Source organism: Odocoileus virginianus, chromosome 3 (assembly GCF_023699985.2).
Source record: "Odocoileus virginianus isolate 20LAN1187 ecotype Illinois chromosome 3, Ovbor_1.2, whole genome shotgun sequence".
Classification (NCBI taxonomy): Eukaryota; Metazoa; Chordata; class Mammalia; order Artiodactyla; family Cervidae; genus Odocoileus; species Odocoileus virginianus.
The window spans coordinates 12,931,163-12,950,416 of NC_069676.1; the positions used below are offsets into that span (position 1 = coordinate 12,931,163).

At 54.5% G+C, this 19,254-nt stretch overlaps 1 protein-coding gene and 1 long non-coding RNA gene across 9 annotated transcripts in view; one reads left to right on the forward strand and one right to left on the reverse strand.

Moving 5' to 3' along the window:
* Window positions 1-19,254, forward strand: part of PDE4A (phosphodiesterase 4A) — a 49,185-nt gene that overhangs the window by 27,092 nt on the left and 2,839 nt on the right. For 3 of the 7 annotated variants that reach the window (XM_070464222.1, XM_070464218.1, XM_070464224.1), the window contains 13 exons: window positions 1,966-2,157; window positions 3,188-3,224; window positions 3,348-3,418; window positions 4,199-4,248; window positions 4,381-4,520; window positions 11,065-11,158; window positions 12,676-12,899; window positions 14,914-15,012; window positions 15,125-15,289; window positions 15,521-15,620; window positions 15,771-15,925; window positions 16,249-16,371; window positions 17,211-17,393. In XM_070464222.1, coding sequence (XP_070320323.1) covers window positions 1,966-2,157; window positions 3,188-3,224; window positions 3,348-3,418; window positions 4,199-4,248; window positions 4,381-4,520; window positions 11,065-11,158; window positions 12,676-12,899; window positions 14,914-15,012; window positions 15,125-15,289; window positions 15,521-15,620; window positions 15,771-15,925; window positions 16,249-16,371; window positions 17,211-17,393 — 1,633 coding nt within the window. Of the gene's footprint in view, window positions 1-1,965; window positions 2,158-3,187; window positions 3,225-3,347; window positions 3,419-4,198; window positions 4,249-4,380; window positions 4,521-9,126; window positions 9,570-11,064; window positions 11,159-12,675; window positions 12,900-14,913; window positions 15,013-15,124; window positions 15,290-15,520; window positions 15,621-15,770; window positions 15,926-16,248; window positions 16,372-17,210; window positions 17,394-19,254 lie in introns of those variants that run through there. The other 4 variants (XM_020902371.2, XM_070464221.1, XM_070464234.1 and 1 more) reach the window with 2 other exon arrangements.
* On the reverse strand, window positions 3,572-10,761 carry LOC110142926 (uncharacterized). 2 transcript variants are annotated; one of them, XR_002315441.2, is made up of 3 exons: window positions 10,468-10,761; window positions 4,333-4,551; window positions 3,572-3,741 (listed from the first exon to the last, which is right to left on the reverse strand). It is a non-coding gene; the product is annotated as an uncharacterized lncRNA (long non-coding RNA). The 2 variants fall into 2 exon arrangements; XR_011486523.1 differs by having other exon boundaries at window positions 4,333-4,469; window positions 10,468-10,754.

The following is a 19,254-nucleotide window of genomic DNA, read 5'->3' on the forward strand; positions in this document are numbered from 1 at the left end:
CCTGGGCCCCCTGCGGTGGAAATGCAGGGTCCTTACCACTGGACCGCAAGAGAATTCCCTCAGATTTATTTCTTAGCAGAGGAAACATTCAAATAAAATCTTAGACCGACATTCAATAGTAGGACCAGAAAGTGCGGGGAGGATTCTGTTTCCTCTCTCCCCACCCGGTGGTACTCATCAGAGCACAGCCTGAAATCTGCTGACCAGTCTAACACCCTCATTTTAACAGAGCCACAGACCAGAGAGGGCAGTGACCTTCTCGAGGTCACATAGCATGCCACAGGCACGCAGCTCCCCACGCTCACCCTCAGACCTTCATATCAACTGCCTAGCTGAGCTCCCTCCCCAGGGATACTGATAGAGTTACAGATGGGGGGCTGATAGATTTACAGCTGCCAGTGTTTCTTGAGCTCCATGCTAGGCACCATCCTGAGCGTGTTGCCTGTGTTAACGCCGGTTACCTGGATGACCTGAGTCAGGCGGTGGTTGCCCCCACACTGCAGAAGAGGAAACTGAAATTCGGTCTTTCCCCCAAGTTGTACACTTGGGAAGTGGCCCGGCCAGCTTTTCCCTGCCTCATCCAGAGGCTCTGTCTTGGCCAGTGCCAGCAGAATGGAGTCCTGCTGTATCCTCTGTGTAGTTGTGTCTCTGTTATCTGTCTGTATCTCCACTCCAGTGACACCAATTTCCTTGCTGGTTCCCCAACAAAAACCAGATTCTGCCACAGGGCCTTTTTACTTACTGTTCCCTCACCCTGGAGTGCTTTCTCCCACCTCCTGACCCATGGCCTGCTCCTTCTCATCCTTCAGGCCCTGCTCAGATACCACCTCTTCAGAGAGACCTGCCTCCACCACAGCAGCTGAAAATCACCTTTCCAGCCACCCACCTAGTTTTAATTCCCTGGATGGCACCATCCAGCTCATACATTCATTCATTCATTCATTCATAGATTGATTCATACCGTAAACATTTATTGGGCATCCAGGCCATGTTCTTAGCCAGAGATTCAGCAGTGAACAAAGCAGGCAAAAAATCCTTGCTCTGCAGAGTTCTAGAAGGAAGGCAAACAGCAGAGAAGTAAAACATAGAATGTGTCGGGTAAGTAGTATTTATTTTAAGGAAGGGAACTATGAAATATAAGGGCAGGGATGACATTTCAGATGGGTTGGTTGGGGGAGGCCTTCCTGAAGAGGCGACATTTGAGAGGAGGCCTGAAGGAGGTGAAGGGAGAGCCACTGGAGATCTGGGCCAGGGAGACAGCCTGTGCAAAGGCCCTGAGGCAGGAATGTTTCTGGAATATTTAGGGAACAGCCAGATAGCAATTATGGCTGCAGCAGAGTCCATGAAAGGCAGAGTGGGTATGGGGGTGGGGCCTTGTGGGCCACAGCGAGGACTTTGGCTTTGGCTCTGAGTGACCTGGGAGCCATGGAAGGTTCTAAACAGAAGAGGGATGTGACCCAACTCAGGTATTCACAGGCTCCCTCTGGCTGCCGAGGGAAGCAGACAGGGGTATAGACAGAAGCTCGGGGCCAGAGCAAAGACAAATGTCCTGGCCCAGGCAGGTGATGATGGGGAGGCTGGCCAAGGAAGGGGTATGAAGCAGACAGATTACCCTTGAATAGATTTGATTGCTTTGAGGTGCAAAGGAAAGAACAGAGCAAGGAGGACCCCACAACTTCTGGGGGTGTGCAGTGCGGCTCAGTTAGCCTGTTTCTAGACCAGCCCTCCCGGTGTCATGTCTGTGAAGGACACAGATCACAGTCTGTCTTGGTCACGGCTGTGTCCCTTAGCTCTGGCAGCAGGACCAGGCATACAAAGGTGGTCTCTCTCATTTCCTGCCTCCCATCTTTTCTGAGGTGTCTGTCTCTCTTGTCAGGAATTTCCTGGGTCCCCTCATTCCTCCCGCCCTCCCCCCCTCAATGTCATCTCAGCCCCCTGACCCCTCTTCCCGCCCACCCCTTGCAGCTTGGAGGCGGAGAATGGACCGACACCGTCGCCAGGCCGCAGCCCGCTGGACTCGCAGGCGAGCCCGGGCCTCGTGCTGCATGCCGGGGCGGCCACCAGCCAGCGCCGGGAGTCCTTCCTCTACCGCTCGGACAGCGACTATGACATGTCACCCAAGACCATGTCCCGGAACTCGTCGGTCACCAGCGAAGCGTGAGCACCCGCCACCCCCCGCCTGGCTGGCTCTTCCAGGCCTCCTGGCCCCAGCAAGGGGGGGCGGGGGCTGCCCAACCCCCACCCCAGCCCATGGTCCTCGGCAAAAACTAAACAGCACCCTTATTCCCTATCGAGGACTCAACCCCTTATAGCATACCCACCCAGTGAGGTATGAGTGCCCACCCCGTCTCTGCCCCGCCACCCGGCCACTCTGAGCCCAGGCCCAGCCCCACCCATGTCCCTACAGTGCCCACCCACCCAACCTGCCCATGCCCACTCCTACCCCTTGGTTTCCTTATCCCATCTCTCCAGCAAGAAGGGAACCCCACTTGAGCCCCTCCTGGCCACCACTTCCAGAGGGTCCACCTCGGCTGACCCTCTTCTTCCTCCCCATGTCTGGGCTTCCCTAAACCAGCCCCCCTTATCATGACCACCTACTGAGGTGTGTGGAGAAGGAAATGGCAACCCACTCCAGTATTCTTGCCTGGGAAATCCCATGGACAGAGGAGCCCAGTGGGTTACAGTCCATGGGGTCGCAAAGAGTCGGACACGACTGAAGCAACTAAACAACAGCATAGAGGTGTGAGCACCCCCATCTCCTCAGCCCTCTTCCTTCTCACTGAACCCTCCAGCCCTGTCCCTATCCAGTGAGGCATCCATGTCACCCCTTTCCCCCAGCTCCTGTCCTCCGCCCCTCCCCACTACTAGTTTCTCCGAGCTCAGCCTCTGAGGTGTGTTCACTGCCCTCCTTTTGTCTCTGCGTGCCCCTCCCTCCTTGCCCCACCTGAACCCTTCTCCCTGACTGTTTCCTTCAGAACCAGCCCCTGCAGCGTGACCATCCTTGTGAGGTATAAGCACCCCTCCCCTACCCCACAGAGCTCCTTCCTGTCCACCAGCCTCCTGGGGCCCAGGCCCCCCACAGAGTGACACCCTAGGGACTTGCTTTTCTGGTAGCCCCAGCCCCTGTCCACCCCAGACCTTTGGGTCCCCCACTATGAGGACCCCTGACCTGCCCCTGTCCTTGCAGGCATGCAGAGGACCTCATCGTCACGCCGTTTGCCCAGGTAAGACCCCCTCCCCTAAGAAGGGACGGGGCTCTGACTCTCCCCCACATGTGGGGACAGGGGCCCAGCCCCAGCTCCCCGCTCTGGGTGGACCCCTCTCCTCACCCTGGCTCCCCCACCCAGGTGCTGGCCAGTCTCCGGAGCGTTCGCAGCAACTTCTCCCTCCTGACCAATGTGCCCATTCCCAGCAACAAGTAAGTGGAGGCTGGGCCCCAGGGTCTGTGATCATGAGGCTCAACACACCTGGGTCCAACTCTCACAGCTGCTGTGTGACCTCAGGCAGGCACTTGACCTCTATGAGCCTCTGTTTAGGCAACAGCTGCCACTGAGCCAGTAAACCATTGTGATTCAAATTCTTAAGTCGGGGAAACTTTTATAAACAAAGATGGAGGGGTATGGACACTCAAGGCTGAGGTCATGAGTGGTCAGCCATCCCAGCCTCTGGGCCACTCCTGGCCGTGATGCCAGCTTGCCAGGCAGTTAGCCTCCTGTGTTGCCTCTGTCAACTGGATAACCGCTGTAAGAAGTTGAGAAGGTGATGTATAGAAAGTGCTAGAATATTGCCCAGCACATAGTAAATGCTCACTGAATAGAAGTAGTTCTTATTTGGAGGCAGGGGTGAGGCTGAGAGCTGCTGGTTCCTCTGGGAGCCCAGGGGCGGGGCAGAGTTATCCTGGGGTTCAAGGAACTTGGGGAAGGGATGGTCAGGGAAGCAGGGAAGCAGGAGACACGGGGTCTGACCTAACCAGCCAGATAGTCTTAGGGAAGCTGGCTCCACCTTTGTGAACCTCAGTTTCCTCATCTGTAAAATGGGTTTTTGTGGGGCTCTGTGAGAGGCAGTGGGCAGAGTAAATGCAGCATGCCCGGGACACACAGAGAGGGCTCATAAAGAGGAAAGTCAGTGCTCTTCATGGAGAGAGGGAGGCAGAGACGCAGGGAGGGCCAGGCTGAGGTTGGGGCCCGATTTTTTGCAGGCGGTCCCCACTGGGCGGCCCAACCCCCGTCTGCAAGGCCACGCTATCAGGTAACTAAGCCCGGGGCACGAGAAAGGCCCCTCGTGGTGCCCTAGTGCGGGCTCCCTCACCCCCTTTCCCAGCACCCTACTCACCTGACGGGCCCCCATCACCTCTGGGGGTCTCCATGCGAACCCTCGCAGTCACCGCCCCGGCTGCCCCTTCCCCAGAGGAGACGTGTCAGCAGTTGGCCCGGGAGACACTGGAGGAGCTGGACTGGTGTCTGGAGCAGCTGGAAACCATGCAGACCTACCGCTCCGTCAGCGAGATGGCTTCCCACAAGGTGTGTAGGAGCAGCGGGGTGGAGCCATTGGCTGGGAGGGCGGGGGGGGGGGGGGGGGGGGGGGGGGGGTGGGCTAGCTATGGGCATGGCCAACCTGGGCGTGGTCGACCTGGGATTAGAGCCTGTGGGGTGGGGTGAGACCCTGGGTGTCAGTTATCTGACTTTGTATCTCCTGTGGACCTGGGTGTGTATGTGTGTGTGTGTGTGAGTGGTGTGTGTGTGTGTGTGTGTGTGTGTGTGTGGTGTGTTATCTGACTTGGTATCTCCTGTAGACCTGGGTGTGTGTGTGTGTGGTGTGTGTTATCTGACTTGGTATCTCCTGTAGACCTGGGTGTGTGTGTGTGTGGTGTGTGTGTTATCTGACTTTGTATCTCCTGTAGACCTGGGGTGTGTGTGTGTGTGTGGTGTGTGTGTTATCTGACTTGGTATCTCCTGTAGACCTGGGTGGTGTGTGTGTGTGTGTGTGTGGTGTGTGTGTTATCTGATGGTATCTCCTGTAGACCTGGGTGTGTGTGTGTGTGTGTGTTATCTGACTTGGTATCTCCTGTAGACCTGGGTGGTGTGTGTGTGTGTGTGTGTGTGTGTGGTGTGTGTGTTATCTGACTTGGTATCTCCTGTAGACCTGGGGGGTGTGTGTGTGTGTATGGGGTGTGTGTGTGTGTGTGTGTGTGTGTGTGTGTTATCTGACTTGGTATCTCCTGTAGACCTGGGTGTGTGTGTGTGTGGTGTGTGTTATCTGACTTGGTATCTCCTGTAGACCTGGGTGTGTGTGTGTGTGTGTGTGTGTGTGTGGTGTGTGTGTTATCTGACGGTATCTCCTGTAGACCTGGGTGTGTGTGTGTGTTATCTGACTTGGTATCTCCTGTAGACCTGGGTGTGTGTGTGTGTGGTGTGTGTGTTATCTGACTTTGTATCTCCTGTAGACCTGGGGTGTGTGTGTGTGTGTGGTGTGTGTGTTATCTGACTTGGTATCTCCTGTAGACCTGGGTGGTGTGTGTGTGTGTGTGTGTGTGTGTGTGGTGTGTGTTATCTGACGGTATCTCCTGTAGACCTGGGGTGTGTGTGTGTGTGTGTGTGTGTGTTATCTGACTTGGTATCTCCTGTAGACCTGGGGGTGTGTGTGTGTGGTGTGTGTTATCTGACTTTGTATCTCCTGTAGACCTGGGTGTGTGTGTGTGTGTGTGGTGTGTGTGATCTGACTTTGTATCTCCTGTAGACCTGGGGTGTGTGTGTGTGTGTGTGTGTGTGTGTGTGGTGTGTGTTATCTGACTTTGTATCTCCTGTAGACCTGGGTGTGTGTGTGTGTGTGTGGTGTGTGTTATCTGACTTTGTATCTCCTGTAGACCTGGGGGATGTGTGTGTGTGTGGTGTGTGTGTTATCTGACGGTATCTCCTGTAGACCTGGGGTGTGTGTGTGTGTGTGTGTGTGTGTGTTATCTGACTTTGTATCTCCTGTAGACCTGGGTGTGTGTGTGTGTGTGTGTGTGTGTGTGTGGTGTGTGTTATCTGACTTTGTATCTCCTGTAGACCTGGGGGGGTGTGTGTGTGTGTGGTGTGTGTGTTATCTGACTTTGTATCTCCTGTAGACCTGGGTGTGTGTGTGTGTGTGTGGTGTGTGTTATCTGACTTTGTATCTCCTGTAGACCTGGGGGGTGTGTGTGTGTGTGGTGTGTGTGTTATCTGACGGTATCTCCTGTAGACCTGGGGTGTGTGTGTGTATGCGTATGTGTGTGTGTGTGTGTGGTGTGTGTTATCTGACTTTGTATCTCCTGTAGACCTGGGGTGTGTGTGTGTGTGTGTGTGTGGTGTGTGTTATCTGACTTGGTATCTCCTGTAGACCTGGGGGGTGTGTGTGTGTGTGTGGTGTGTGTGTTATCTGACTTGGTATCTCCTGTAGACCTGTGGTGTGTGTGTGTGTGTGTGTGTGTGTGTGGTGTGTGTTATCTGACTTGGTATCTCCTGTAGACCTGGGTGTGTGTGTGTGTGGTGTGTGTGTTATCTGACGGTATCTCCTGTAGACCTGGGGGGGGTGTGTGTGTGTGTGGTGTGTGTTATCTGACTTTGTATCTCCTGTAGACCTGGGTGTGTGTGTGTGTGGTGTGTGTGTTATCTGACGGTATCTCCTGTAGACCTGGGGGGGGGGGGGTGGGTGGGTGGTGTGTGTTATCTGACTTGGTATCTCCTGTAGACCTGGGGTGTGTGTGTGTGTGTGTGTGTGTGTGTGTGTGTGGTGTGTGTTATCTGACTTGGTATCTCCTGTAGACCTGGGGTGTGTGTGTGTGTGTGTGTGTGTGTGGTGTGTGTTATCTGACTTTGTATCTCCTGTAGACCTGGGTGTGTGTGTGTGTGTGTGGTGTGTGTTATCTGACTTTGTATCTCCTGTAGACCTGGGGGGTGTGTGTGTGTGTGGTGTGTGTGTTATCTGACGGTATCTCCTGTAGACCTGGGGTGTGTGTGTGTGTGTGTGTGGGGTATGTGTGTGTGTGTGTGTGTGGTGTGTGTTATCTGACTTTGTATCTCCTGTAGACCTGGGGTGTGTGTGTGTGTGTGTGTGTGTGTGGTGTGTGTTATCTTACTTTGTATCTCCTGTAGACCTGGGGTGTGTGTGTGTGTGTGGTGTGTGTGTTATCTGACGGTATCTCCTGTAGACCTGGGGTGTGTGTGTGTGTGTGTGTGTGTGTGTGTTATCTGACTTTGTATCTCCTGTAGACCTGGGTGTGTGTGTGTGTGTGTGTGTGTGTGTGTGGTGTGTGTTATCTGACTTTGTATCTCCTGTAGACCTGGGGGGTGTGTGTGTGTGTGGTGTGTGTGTTATCTGACGGTATCTCCTGTAGACCTGGGTGTGTGTGTGTGTGTGTGTGTGTGTTATCTGACTTTGTATCTCCTGTAGACCTGGGGGGTGTGTGTGTGTGTGGTGTGTGTGTTATCTGACGGTATCTCCTGTAGACCTGGGGTGTGTGTGTGTGTGTGTATGGGGTATGTGTGTGTGTGTGTGTGGTGTGTGTTATCTGACTTTGTATCTCCTGTAGACCTGGGGGGTGTGTGTGTGTGTGTGTGTGGTGTGTGTTATCTGACTTTGTATCTCCTGTAGACCTGGGGGGTGTGTGTGTGTGTGGTGTGTGTGTTATCTGACTTGGTATCTCCTGTAGACCTGGGTGTGTGTGTGTGTGTGTGTGTGTGTGTGTGTGTGTGTGGTGTGTGTTATCTGACTTGGTATCTCCTGTAGACCTGGGGTGTGTGTGTGTGTGTGTGTGTGTGTGGTGTGTGTTATCTGACTTGGTATCTCCTGTAGACCTGGGTGTGTGTGTGTGTGTGTGTGTGTGTGTGTGTGTGTGTGTGTCCCTAGGCGACCTTCTCTCCTGGGGGGAGCAGGTTGTATGTTTGTATGGTCTATGAGTGTGTATCTGTGGCTATATGACTGTCTGTTGGCTACCCGATTGCAGTGCTGGGCAGGAAGGAGGGGAGGGGAGTGGGGGGTATCCCAATAAGATCAGTCAGGAGTGGCATGCACAAGTGTATCTATGGAGGACGTAAGAGTATGCACAGCTGACAATGTGGGGCTGTTAGTGTGGGGGGCTGTGCCAGGGGGATGTGTATTCTAGAGGTGTGAGTTAGTCCAGATGTGAATCTGAGTGTGTATCTCCATGTGTCTGTGACTCTGTGTGTGTGTATGTGTGCTTGCAAGGCCACAGGAGTGGGTGCAAGGCATCCATGTACAGTTGTGCTGACTGTGCACTGCACAACTCCAGGGGGCGCCATTCAGAAAGCAGGCAATGTGAATGATGCCGCCTGGAGTGGTACAGCTTGGTGGGAGGATGCCTGTCAGGAAATGAATGTGCAGGTGGGGGCGTCTGTGTTGGGGGGTGCACACACCCGTGGGTGGAGGTTTGTCTGGGACCATGTGAGTCTGAGGGCAATTGTGTCCCTGAGGGTATGTGTGGAGCATCTGAGAATGTGACTGTGTGTCTGAATGTAGGTCTGCGGGTGTATTTCTGCGATGGGGTGTGTGCGTGTGGAGCCGTGGGTGTGAGTGTGCGTATTCCCTTATAGATTAGTCAGGCCACATTTGTGTCTGAGGCCATGCGGGTATTTATGTTTGTTTACAAGTGTGTCTGTGGGTGTGTTGAGTGTGTCTGCAAGTGTGTCCAGTATCTGGGTGTTTATCCCTTAGTGTGCGCCTGCACTTCTGCTTGTGAGTCCGTATCCTGAGAAGGGGTGTCTGGAGGCATTTGGACCTCTGTGTGCCCAATTTTATACCTAGAAATGTGTTGAACAACAGAGTTGTGACTGTGTGTGTGTGTTTGTGTGGTTAGCGTAGGACTGAAAGCATTTGGGTGTCAGAGTGTGGTCAGGTGTGCCAAGTGTCTGGCTGTAGTGGTGTGGGGTGGAATTTGTGTCTGATTGTGTGTCGGTGTGTGAAGCATGTGGGTGTGTGTGTCTGCTGCTGGGTGTGTCCACAGGGGAGGGGGCATGCCCTCTGCCAGGTGCGTGTGCCTCCCCGCCTGTCCCTGGCAACCTCACCTGGGTCCTGCCTGAGGCCCGTGGGCTCCGGTGCCCCTTTAACGCCCCCCCCACCCCCAGCACCACCTGACATCGCATGCAGCCTGCCAGTGCTGCAGTGAGCACGCACACGCACACATACGGGCGAACACACGGAGCCCAGAGCCTCCGAAGCCTCCTCCCGGGACCCTCGCCCTGAACCTAGCCCCCATGGGCAGGGGTCCCTGGCCACCTCCAGCCACTGCTGCTGCCACAGGGGGGCCCAGCGGGGCCCACGGCAGGCGGACCATGTAACCAGGGCTGCTGCCGGGAGCGCGGAGGGGAAGGGAGCCCCCCAGCCCTGCTGGGCCGGCCTGGGCCCCTCCGCGGCTCCCCCCTCCACTGCCCAGCACCCCGCCCCCCTGCCACAATAGCTGCTAACCCCGGGACTGCCCAAGCCCAGCCTCTGTGTGCGGCAGCCCTGAGCGGGGCCAAGACTCCACGATGCCCTTGGTGGATTTCTTCTGCGAGACCTGCTCCAAGCCGTGGCTGGTGGGCTGGTGGGACCAGGTAGGGGAACTCAGGGTGGAGGATGGGCAAGAGACCCAGCTCTGGCCCTCCCACCTCGCACCCTCCAGCCCCCGGTCTGGGCTTGTGTGTGCATCTGTGCACGTGTGTGGCCTGGAGATGAAGCCTGGTGACTGTGTCTCTGTGTGTGGCCCGGGGCTGGGCGTGGAAGGTGGGTGGCTGGGGGTGTGGGTCTCTCTCTGGGTGTGACCGTCAGCGCGCATGTGTGTATGTGTCTGGAGTGGTGGGGGGCTGCCTGAGGCCCGTGGGCTCGTGTGCCTGGGTCATGGACCGGGGAATGGCCCTGGCCGAGATCACATGGTTCTGATTGTGGTGGTGTGTTTTGGGCCGTGTTTATGAGCCCAGAGCTGCATGATTTTTCTGGGGCATGTGACCCCGAGTTCAGTGACTGCTTTATTGTGTGTGCTCCTTGATGTGTGTGTTTGGGGGCTGTGTAGCACTGTGTAAGTGGGAGGTCTGTGACTCTGTGTGCGGTTGTGTGACTTTGTGGGTCCATCTTGTGTGTGGATGTGTGTCTCTCTATGGGTGCCCAGGGCCTCTGGCAGCCCTGGGAGGAGTGAGTGCCCCTCCCGATGTGGGCCGAGCGGGCTCACCCTTCCTGCCAAGAGTCCCTCCTGCCTCTCTGGACAGTCGGCTCCAGCTCAGGGGTGCTTTGGTGGAGCTTGGGGGTGGGGAGCCGATGCCCTTTCTCCTCATGCACAATGTCACAGCGGCCACTTGTGTGAAGAGAGATGGGGAGACCCAGAGGAGCCCCCAGGCCTGGTTCTAGGCATATTCTGTCCGTCTGTGCATCTGTCCAACCCTCTGAGGTTGGGGGAGAGGGGGCTATGATGGGAACCCCCCCTCCCCTGGTGACAGAACTAGGGTTTCCTCTGCTCACCCTTCTCCCTGCCCCGGCCAAACATCTTCACCCAGAATTTCAGGACTGCATTCCTTCCTTCCAAACCAGGCTGAGGGCTAGGGGGCGCCAGGACCCTGGGGTGTGGGGTCCCTGTCTGGGAAGACCTGGGCCAGGGGTAGCTCTGGGAAGGCAGGGGTTAAGGGGCCCACGGCCTGCCCCCTTTTCCCCAGCTCAGCAGCTGGTTGGAGGGGGAGTTGCTAAGGAGACTCCCATCACCATGGTAACGGGATTCTCCTGACACCCCATTGGCTCCCTGTTAAGCAGGAGCCCCTCCCTTCCACAGGTGCCCCTCTGGCTCCTCCTTGGGGGCAGAAAGAGGGAGTATGGTGAGAGGAAACCCCCTTCCTCAGAGAGGGAGGGCTACACTCCCCAAGCCTGGGGACCCCCATTGAGAGTTGGGAGGAGAGGAAGGACTGACCCCTCCCCCTCACAGCTTGCTGAGGGCTGTGTTGGCTGAGCAGAGAAGTGAGAGGGGCTTATGGGTTCTTAAGGGGTTTCTTGGGAAGGCCTGACCTTATCCCCCCAAACCCCTGCCATAACCCTATCATGCCTTCCTTCTTGCCTCCTTCACCTTAGTTCAAGAGGATGCTAAACCGTGAACTCACACACCTGTCAGAGATGAGCAGGTCAGGAAACCAGGTCTCTGAGTACATCTCCACCACATTCCTGGGTGAGTGAAGGGCAGCATTGTGTGTATGTGTGTGGGGGGATGCATAACTGGACTGTTGGGGGGCACGCCAGACCCTGGGTCTTGTTGCACACATTTGTCCAAGGGACCCTGACTCACCTCCCCAAAGGTCAAAGTCACCACGCTCAAAAGTTCCTACACTCTGATACCCTCCAATTTAGTGAGACCCCAACTCCTGTAGAACCCCTACATTTAAAGCTGAAAAGTCCCTCCAAACTCAGTGGGACCCCATTGGAACTCTCAAACTCAAGGACCCCAAGAAACCCCCAAACTCAAATAGAACTCAAAGTCTCCCAAAATTCAGTAGAATCTCCAACCTTGAATTTCCTTGCCCCAAACTCGGAAGACCCCTCAAACTCAAGAGAGATGCCTGGACTCAGTGGGATTCTCAAATTTAAGGGAATTCCTGCCCTTAAAAGCCCATTAAGACCCCCAAAGTTTTTAAAAACCTCCAAGCTGAAATCTCCCCAATTCAGTAGAATGCTCAAACTTGGTACAATCCCCACAAATTCAGTAGACCCCCAAACTTTAGATACCCAAATTCAATAGGATTCTCTGGCTTAACTTAAACCTATACAGTGATTCCCCAAACTCTGGAGAATTCCTTAACTCAGAAACTTAAAGGTAGAATACCCCAAATTCACTGGAACCCTTCAGCCTACAAGGACCTCCAAGGTCAGCGCCCCCCCCCCCAATCCTGAAGCCAAGAGCCTTTACTGAGACTATCCCTGAAAAAGTCAGGGTAACTTCACCTTCAGAATTGATCACCAAAGTTCCCCAAATTCAGGCTACCTGTCCCCCCCAACCAAGCTGGAAAGAAGGTTTCAGAGTTTCAAACATTCCCGCCAGTGAGGGTGTGAAGTGCCTGAATGCCAAAGACCCAGCCAATAAGAGCACAGCATGCAAATGAGCCCTCTTAGGCCATGTCATTGACTGGTGGGACCCAGGTCACAATGGGTGGCCCTGGCTGGACTCTGGAAGGCCTAAAGAGCTCAGGAAAAGAGACTTCTGGGGCTGGCCCCCAGGCAGGCTGATGTCCAGAGGGTAGGGGTGGGCCCATGGAGCCAGAGACCACCCTTCCTTCCCACCTCCCAACGCTGTCCACCCCCACCAGCCCTCTGGGTCACCACGGGGCTCTCTTCCCAGCCCGAGAAGGGTCCTTGCCTATCCGAGGCAGGCAGAGGCCCTCTCTAGCACCCCCACCCTGCCTCCTGACTTCCCATGCCACCCCCTCGCCAAACTTGGTGATTGGACTGGGACTACCCCACAGCTCTCGTCTGGCCCTGGGGTCCCCACTCCAGCCCACCACCTCCCAGAAGAATTCCTGCCTCCGCTCTGGTTTCCAGTCTATAAGCAACCAACAGCATGACACCAGGACTAGATCTGCCCTCCTGGGTGAGAATTTTTAGGGCTTGAGGGGTAAGGCAGGCACGGTCTGAGAGCCAGATGAGGGAGCTTCTGTGGGGTAATCATGCTTGCCTCTCCTCTATCTTCCCCAGACAAGCGGAATGAAGTGGAGATCCCATCACCCACGATCAAAGATCGGGAAAAACAGCAAGCGCCACGGCAGAGACCTTGCCAGCAGCCCCCAGCCCCTGGGCCACAGCTCCAGCCCATGTCTCAGATCACTGGGGTGAAGAAGCTGACGCACAGCAGCAGCCTCAGTGATTCCAGCATCCCCCGCTTTGGGGTGAAGACTGATCAAGAAGAGCTCCTGGCCCAAGTGGGTGGGGCCTCAGCGGGGGCGGGGCGGGGTTCTGGGGGCGGGGGCAGGGAAGGACTGGGCTTTGGGTCAGACTGAGATAAGGATTCTGGTATACCTGCCTTTTGAGACTCTCAGGAGAGAAGTGAAGGAAGCAGTATGCGCTGTGTGCCTGTCCATGGGATTCTCCAGGCAAGAATACTGGAATGGGTTGCCATGCCCTCCTCCAGGGGATCTTTCTCACCCAGGGATCAAATCCGAATCTCCTGCATTGATAAGCGGGCTCTTTACCACTAGTGCTACCTGAGAAGTCCAGGAAGCAGTATAGGAAGGAGCTAATGAGCAAAGAGGTGGGTGGTCTCAGCTGGAATCAACGAGGCTCTGGGGTATGAACAGCACCACTGAGCTGAACCCAACCTTGAGGCAAGCCTGCTGGCCTATTTTTTTTAATTAATTAGTTAATTTTTGGCTGCACTGAGTCTTCATTGCTGTGCACTGGCTTTCTCTAGTTGCAGCGAGTGGGGGCTACTCTTTGTTGCGGTGCGTGGGCTTCTCATGGCAGTGGCTTCTCTTGTTGCAGAGCACAGGCTCTAGGCACACGGGCTTCAGTAGTTGTGACACGGGGGCTCAGCAGTTGTGGCACGTGGGTTCAGTGGTTGCAGCTCTCGGACTCCAGAGCACCATCTCCACAGCTGTGGCTCACAGGCTTAGTTGCTCTGTGGCAGATGAGATCTTCCCAAACCAGGGGTCAAACCAGGATTGGTAGCAGACTCTTATCCACTGTACCACCAGGAAAGTCTTCTGCTGGCTGCACTGGCCTTTTGTCATAGACTGGAGGCTATCCCCAGGGTGAATGCCCTCACCCCTTCTACATAGCTATAGCAGAGAAACAGCAGTTTTGTGGAGGGTGTTTTTTGTTTTTTTTTTTTTTTGGCCACACCACATAGCATGTGGGATCTTCGTGTCACCCCCAGAGCAGGTTGCTGAGAAAGGACAGCTGTGAGAATGTGTGACAGCTACAGCAGCTGGGGGTGGACACGCTTACCAGTGGAAGGAATCTGCACAGAATCCATCAGCATCCACTACAGACCAAACCCAGATTTGCCTCCTGGCTTTTCCATGAAATCTTAGGCCAAAGGACTCCCACATTGACTTGTACAATGGACTTGACACACAGCTCAGCGGCTCCCTCAGCTGGCTTTTCTTGTAACCCTCGATGTGCTATATGCAGTTACCCAGTGTTTATTAAGCACTTACTGTGTACTGGCACATTTTAGGGGGCCATGCAGTAGGGCATGAGGGATCTTCGTTCCCTGACCAAGGATCGAACCCACGCTCCTTGCAGTGGAAGTGCAGAATCCACTGGACGACCAGCGAGGTCCCTGGCACTGCTCTGAATTCTGGGAAGACATGAAAAACTAGCCCATGTTCCTTTCCTCCCGGTGCCCAAGAGCAGTTTAACTGAGGCTGAACCGTGCTTTTGGGTCAGTCACACTGGGTTCACATCCCAGCCTTGCCGCTTGTGAGATGTAAGGTCTTGGGTAAGTCTTATCACTGCTTGGAGTTTGGGTTCCTTCACCTGCCATGTGAAATCAAGCGCTTCGTGCAATGCTGGGTAGCTCATAGGCACTCAGTAGACACTGGGGTTGCTTTGTTATTTTGTGGCCCAGTAGGACCTGAGTGGTAAATTCTATACTGCTGAGCACACCTACCCACTGGTTGAGTGATAATGGTCCCACTATTCAGACCAGGGTTCTGAACACCTGGCTCAGATGGTAAAGCATCTGCCTACAACACAGGAAACCAGGTTCAATCCCTGGGTGGGAAAGATCCCCGGAGAAGGGAAGGGCTACTCACTCCAGTATGCTTGCCTGGAGAATTCCATGGATAGAGGAGCCTGGCTGGCTACATACAGTCCATGGGGTCGCAAAGAGTTGGCCACGACAGAGTAACTAACACCTCTGAACTCCTAGAAAAGAGTCTAGAGGGTCCTGGCCTCAAGGGGCTCCTGACCTGTGGCCTCCGTCTCCACCAGGAACTGGAAAACCTGAACAAGTGGGGCCTGAACATCTTTCGCGTGTCAGATTACGCTGGGGGCCGCTCCCTCAGCTGCATCATGTACACGATATTCCAGGTAGGGTGAGATTCTTGGCAGGGTGGGCTGAGTGGGGCCAGCTGTGAGGGAGGGGGAGGGGTGAGGAGCTGAGGGCCAGGGAGGGTCACCGTCCCCCAACATCTGCCCGCAGGAGCGGGACCTGCTGAAAAAGTTCCGCATCCCAGTGGACACTATGGTGACATACATGCTGACCCTAGAGGACCACTACCACCCGGATGTGGCTTACCACAACAGCCTGCACGCGGCCGACGTGCTGCAGTCCACCCATGTGCTGCTGGCCACACCGGCATTGGATGTGAGCACCACCTGGGCACCCCGTCTCTCCAGCCTACCCTCCCCCACTGCCCATCTTAAATCTCCTGTTTCTCTCTCTGACCCTGGGTCCCTGACCTTCATCTCTCTTTGACTCTGTTCCTCTCTCTCCTGACCCCCCATCTTTCTTGACTCTCCCATTTCTCTTTCACCCTGTCTCTGACTGCCCCTTTCTAACCCCTGCCTTTCTCTGACCCCCTTGCTCCGCCCCCAGGCCGTGTTCACGGACCTGGAGATTCTCGCTGCCCTCTTCGCGGCCGCCATCCACGACGTGGACCACCCTGGAGTTTCCAATCAGTTCCTCATCAACACCAGTGAGTGGCCCTCTGTGAGGGCGGGGCCTGCTGGGCTGGAGGTGGGGCCTGCTGGGTTGTGGGCGGGGCCTACAGTGGCCCCTCCCCGCGGGGGACATCCTGGGTGGGTCATCTCATCCTCTGACTGCCCCAACCTGACCTGGGCCCCAGATTCGGAACTGGCGCTCATGTACAATGACGAGTCGGTGCTGGAGAATCACCACCTGGCCGTGGGCTTCAAGCTGCTGCAGGAAGACAACTGTGACATCTTCCAGAACCTCGGCAAGCGCCAGCGGCAGAGCCTGCGCAAGATGGTCATCGACATGGTGGGCGGGGACAGTGCGGAAGGCCGCCTTTGGGCCGAGGGGAATTTGGGGAGGGTCTGGTCTGAGTCTGGGATGGACAGGCCCCGAGTAGGAGAGCCGTCCTTTGGGAGGGGGTTGTGAGGGCTAGGATTTTTTTTCCCCCACCCCCTGCATAAGGTGGGATCTTAGTTCCTTGACCGGGAATCAAACCTGTGCCCCCTTCAGTGGAAGCTGATCTGCCAGGGAATTCCCCGGGCTGATTGTGCTCCATGAAAACTTTGGGTTGGGTGGGCACAGAGGGTGGCTAGGCTTCAAGGGCCCCCAGGACAACTCCTTGCCCACAGGTGCTGGCCACGGATATGTCCAAGCACATGACCCTCCTGGCTGACCTGAAGACCATGGTGGAGACTAAGAAAGTGACCAGCTCGGGGGTTCTCTTGCTGGATAACTATTCCGACCGCATCCAGGTGCCCCCCACACACACACCATATAAGGACTCTTTCCCTCCTGTCCTGCCTTAGGTCTGGGTTGCTGTCCCTCATTCTGCCCTCAGCTCACAGGTTGCCTATCTTCCTTGTCTTTTCTCTCCTCTGCCATCTAACCCATCTCCCCCATCTCACCCAATTCCCTCTTCCCTTTCTTTTTTTAACATAATGTGTTTTTTTTGTTTGTTTGTTTATGGCCATGCTGGGTCTTCATTGCTGCGCAGGTTTTTCTCTAGTTGGGGCAAGTGGGAACTACACTCTAGTTGCAGTGCACAGACTCCTCATTGTGGTGGTTTCTCTCGTTGCAGAGTACAGGCTCTAGGGTGCGCGGGCTTCAGTAGTTCCTGCGGCATGTGGGCTCAGTAGTTGAGGCTCCCAAGCTCTAGAGCACAGGCTTAATAGTTGTGACACACAGGCCCAATTACCCTTCAGCTTGTGGGGTCTTCCCAGACCAGGGATCAGACCTCTGTCTTGTGCACTGGCAGGTGAATTCTTGACCACTGAGCCACCAGGGAAGCCCCCTTTTCCCTTTCTTCATCAAACCCTGTCTCCATTCCTCACACACCTCTGTCTCCCCCACTGCCTCTTTTCCCTTCCCTCCTTCTGCCCTTTGCTCATCAGCCACCTCTCACCTCTCATCTCTCCCCTTCTCTCCTCCACTCATCTCCCTTTTCCCTCACCTCCTCTTCCTCCATCCATCTCTCCCCTTACCCACCTCCCCGCCCCACCCCCTACTCTCTTTCCAAAGGGAAAGTAAGAAAGCCTGGGGCCTGAAACTGGGTCGGGGCCATGGCCTCTAAAGGCCCTTCCATCCCACTCAGGTTCTACGGAACATGGTGCACTGCGCAGACCTTAGCAACCCCACCAAGCCGCTGGAGCTTTACCGCCAGTGGACCGACCGCATCATGGCCGAGTTCTTCCAGCAGGGCGACCGCGAACGTGAGCGAGGCATGGAGATCAGTCCCATGTGCGACAAGCACACAGCCTCAGTGGAAAAGTCTCAGGTAGAGTCTTGGGGTGCTGGGAGGGAGCAGGGAAAGCCCCCCTACCTCACATCCTGGCCTGGAGCTCCAAGGCCCCAGGAGGCCCTAAGCTGCCCATCCACAGTGTCAAGGTTTTTTTTTTTTCCTTCTCTATCATGATGAGAAATAGGTAATCCACAGAACAACTGAACTGAACCTCCAATTCCTTAATTTGTAGATTTGCGCCCAGACAGTTCTAACTCATTTGTTGCGACTGCCATAACATCACTAATAATATTCATCTGACCATTAGTTACAGACCTCGTGTCTGTTCAGCCTCTTGGTTCCCCTATGATCTGGCCACTCATTTTGGGCCTGAGTTTTGATGGATTTTTTTTTTTTCTTGTCGCACGGGTCTTCGTTGCTCCTTCAGACTTTCTCTAGTTGCAGTGAGCAGAGGCTACTCTTCATTGAGGTGTCTGGGCTTCTCTTGTTGTGGAGCACAGGTTCTAGGTGTGTGGGCTCCAGTAATTGCAGCACACAGGCTCAGTAGTTGCAGCTCATGGGCCCTAGAGCCATGGATTCAGAAGCTATCGTGCACCAGCTTATTTGCTCCATGGCATATGGGGTCTTCCCAGACCAGGGATCGAACCCATATCCCCTGCATTGGCAGGCAGATTCTTATCCACTGTGCCACCAGGGAAGTCCTGATGGATTTTGAAAGGGACTGAAATGACTCAGCTTTGTCATCTGCCTGTTTAACAAAAGGGACAGAAAGATGGTCTTGTAAAGGACACTTCGGGGACTTCGCTGGAGGTCTAGTGGTTAAGACTCCATTCTCCCAGTGCAGGGCGATGGGTTCCATCCCTGGTCGGAGGATTAGGAACCCACATGCCATGCAGCTGGCCTAAACAAATAAAAAGGATAAAGCTTCTGAGCATGAGAGTTTCTCACTCTCCCTGCTCCTAGCCTCTTCCCTGGTGAGATCTCCTCTTCTTGTCTTGGTGTGTGTATGTTTCCCATGCAGGGTTACCCAGCCTCAGCACTATTGAAGTTTGAGGATGGCTCATTCTCTGTGGTGGGCCCACCCTCTACATTCTAAGGTGCTGAGCAGTATCCTTGGCCTCCGCCTACGGGATGCGAGGAACACCCTCCCTTTCCTGTGGTAATAGCCGAAACTGTGTCCAGACACTTCCAAATGTCCCCTGGTCATCCACATAGCCCCCTAATCCCTGATGAAAACCAGATTTATTTGTTTTGTTATGCATTTATATTCACAGGTAACTTAATAGGAATAGTTTGTAGGCTTAGCTTTGTTAAAAATATAAATTGTATCAGTATATTCTTATTTTTTATTTATTTTTTCCCAACAGTGACTTGAGATCTATCCACCTTATTACACATAAATTAAACTCATCCTTTTTCACTGCTGTGTAGTATGCCCATGGGCTTCCCAGGTGGCTCAGTGGTAAAGAATCTGCCTGCCAATGCAGGAGACAAGGGTTTGATCCCTGAGTTGGGAAGATCCCTTGGAGAAGGAAATGGCAACCCACTCCAATATTTTTTTTTTTTTTCATTCTTGCTGGGAAAATCCCATGAACAGAGGAGTGTGGCTGGCTACAGTCCATGGGGCCTCAAAGAGTTGGACACAACTTAGCAACTGAGAACACATGCATTCTGGGAACTAAAATCCTGCAAGCCACACAGCGAGGCACAAAAAAAAGGGGGGGTGGGGGCTTTCATGAATATCTGTGACTTACCACCATTTTTAAAAACTAATTCCCGTCTGAGGTATATATAGAGGTGTTTCCAGTTTTTGTTTACATCTCATATGTGATTATTTTCCCCTTACTTACACAAGAGGTTTTCTAGGGTGGATCTGGAGAAGCAAACTTGCTAGGTC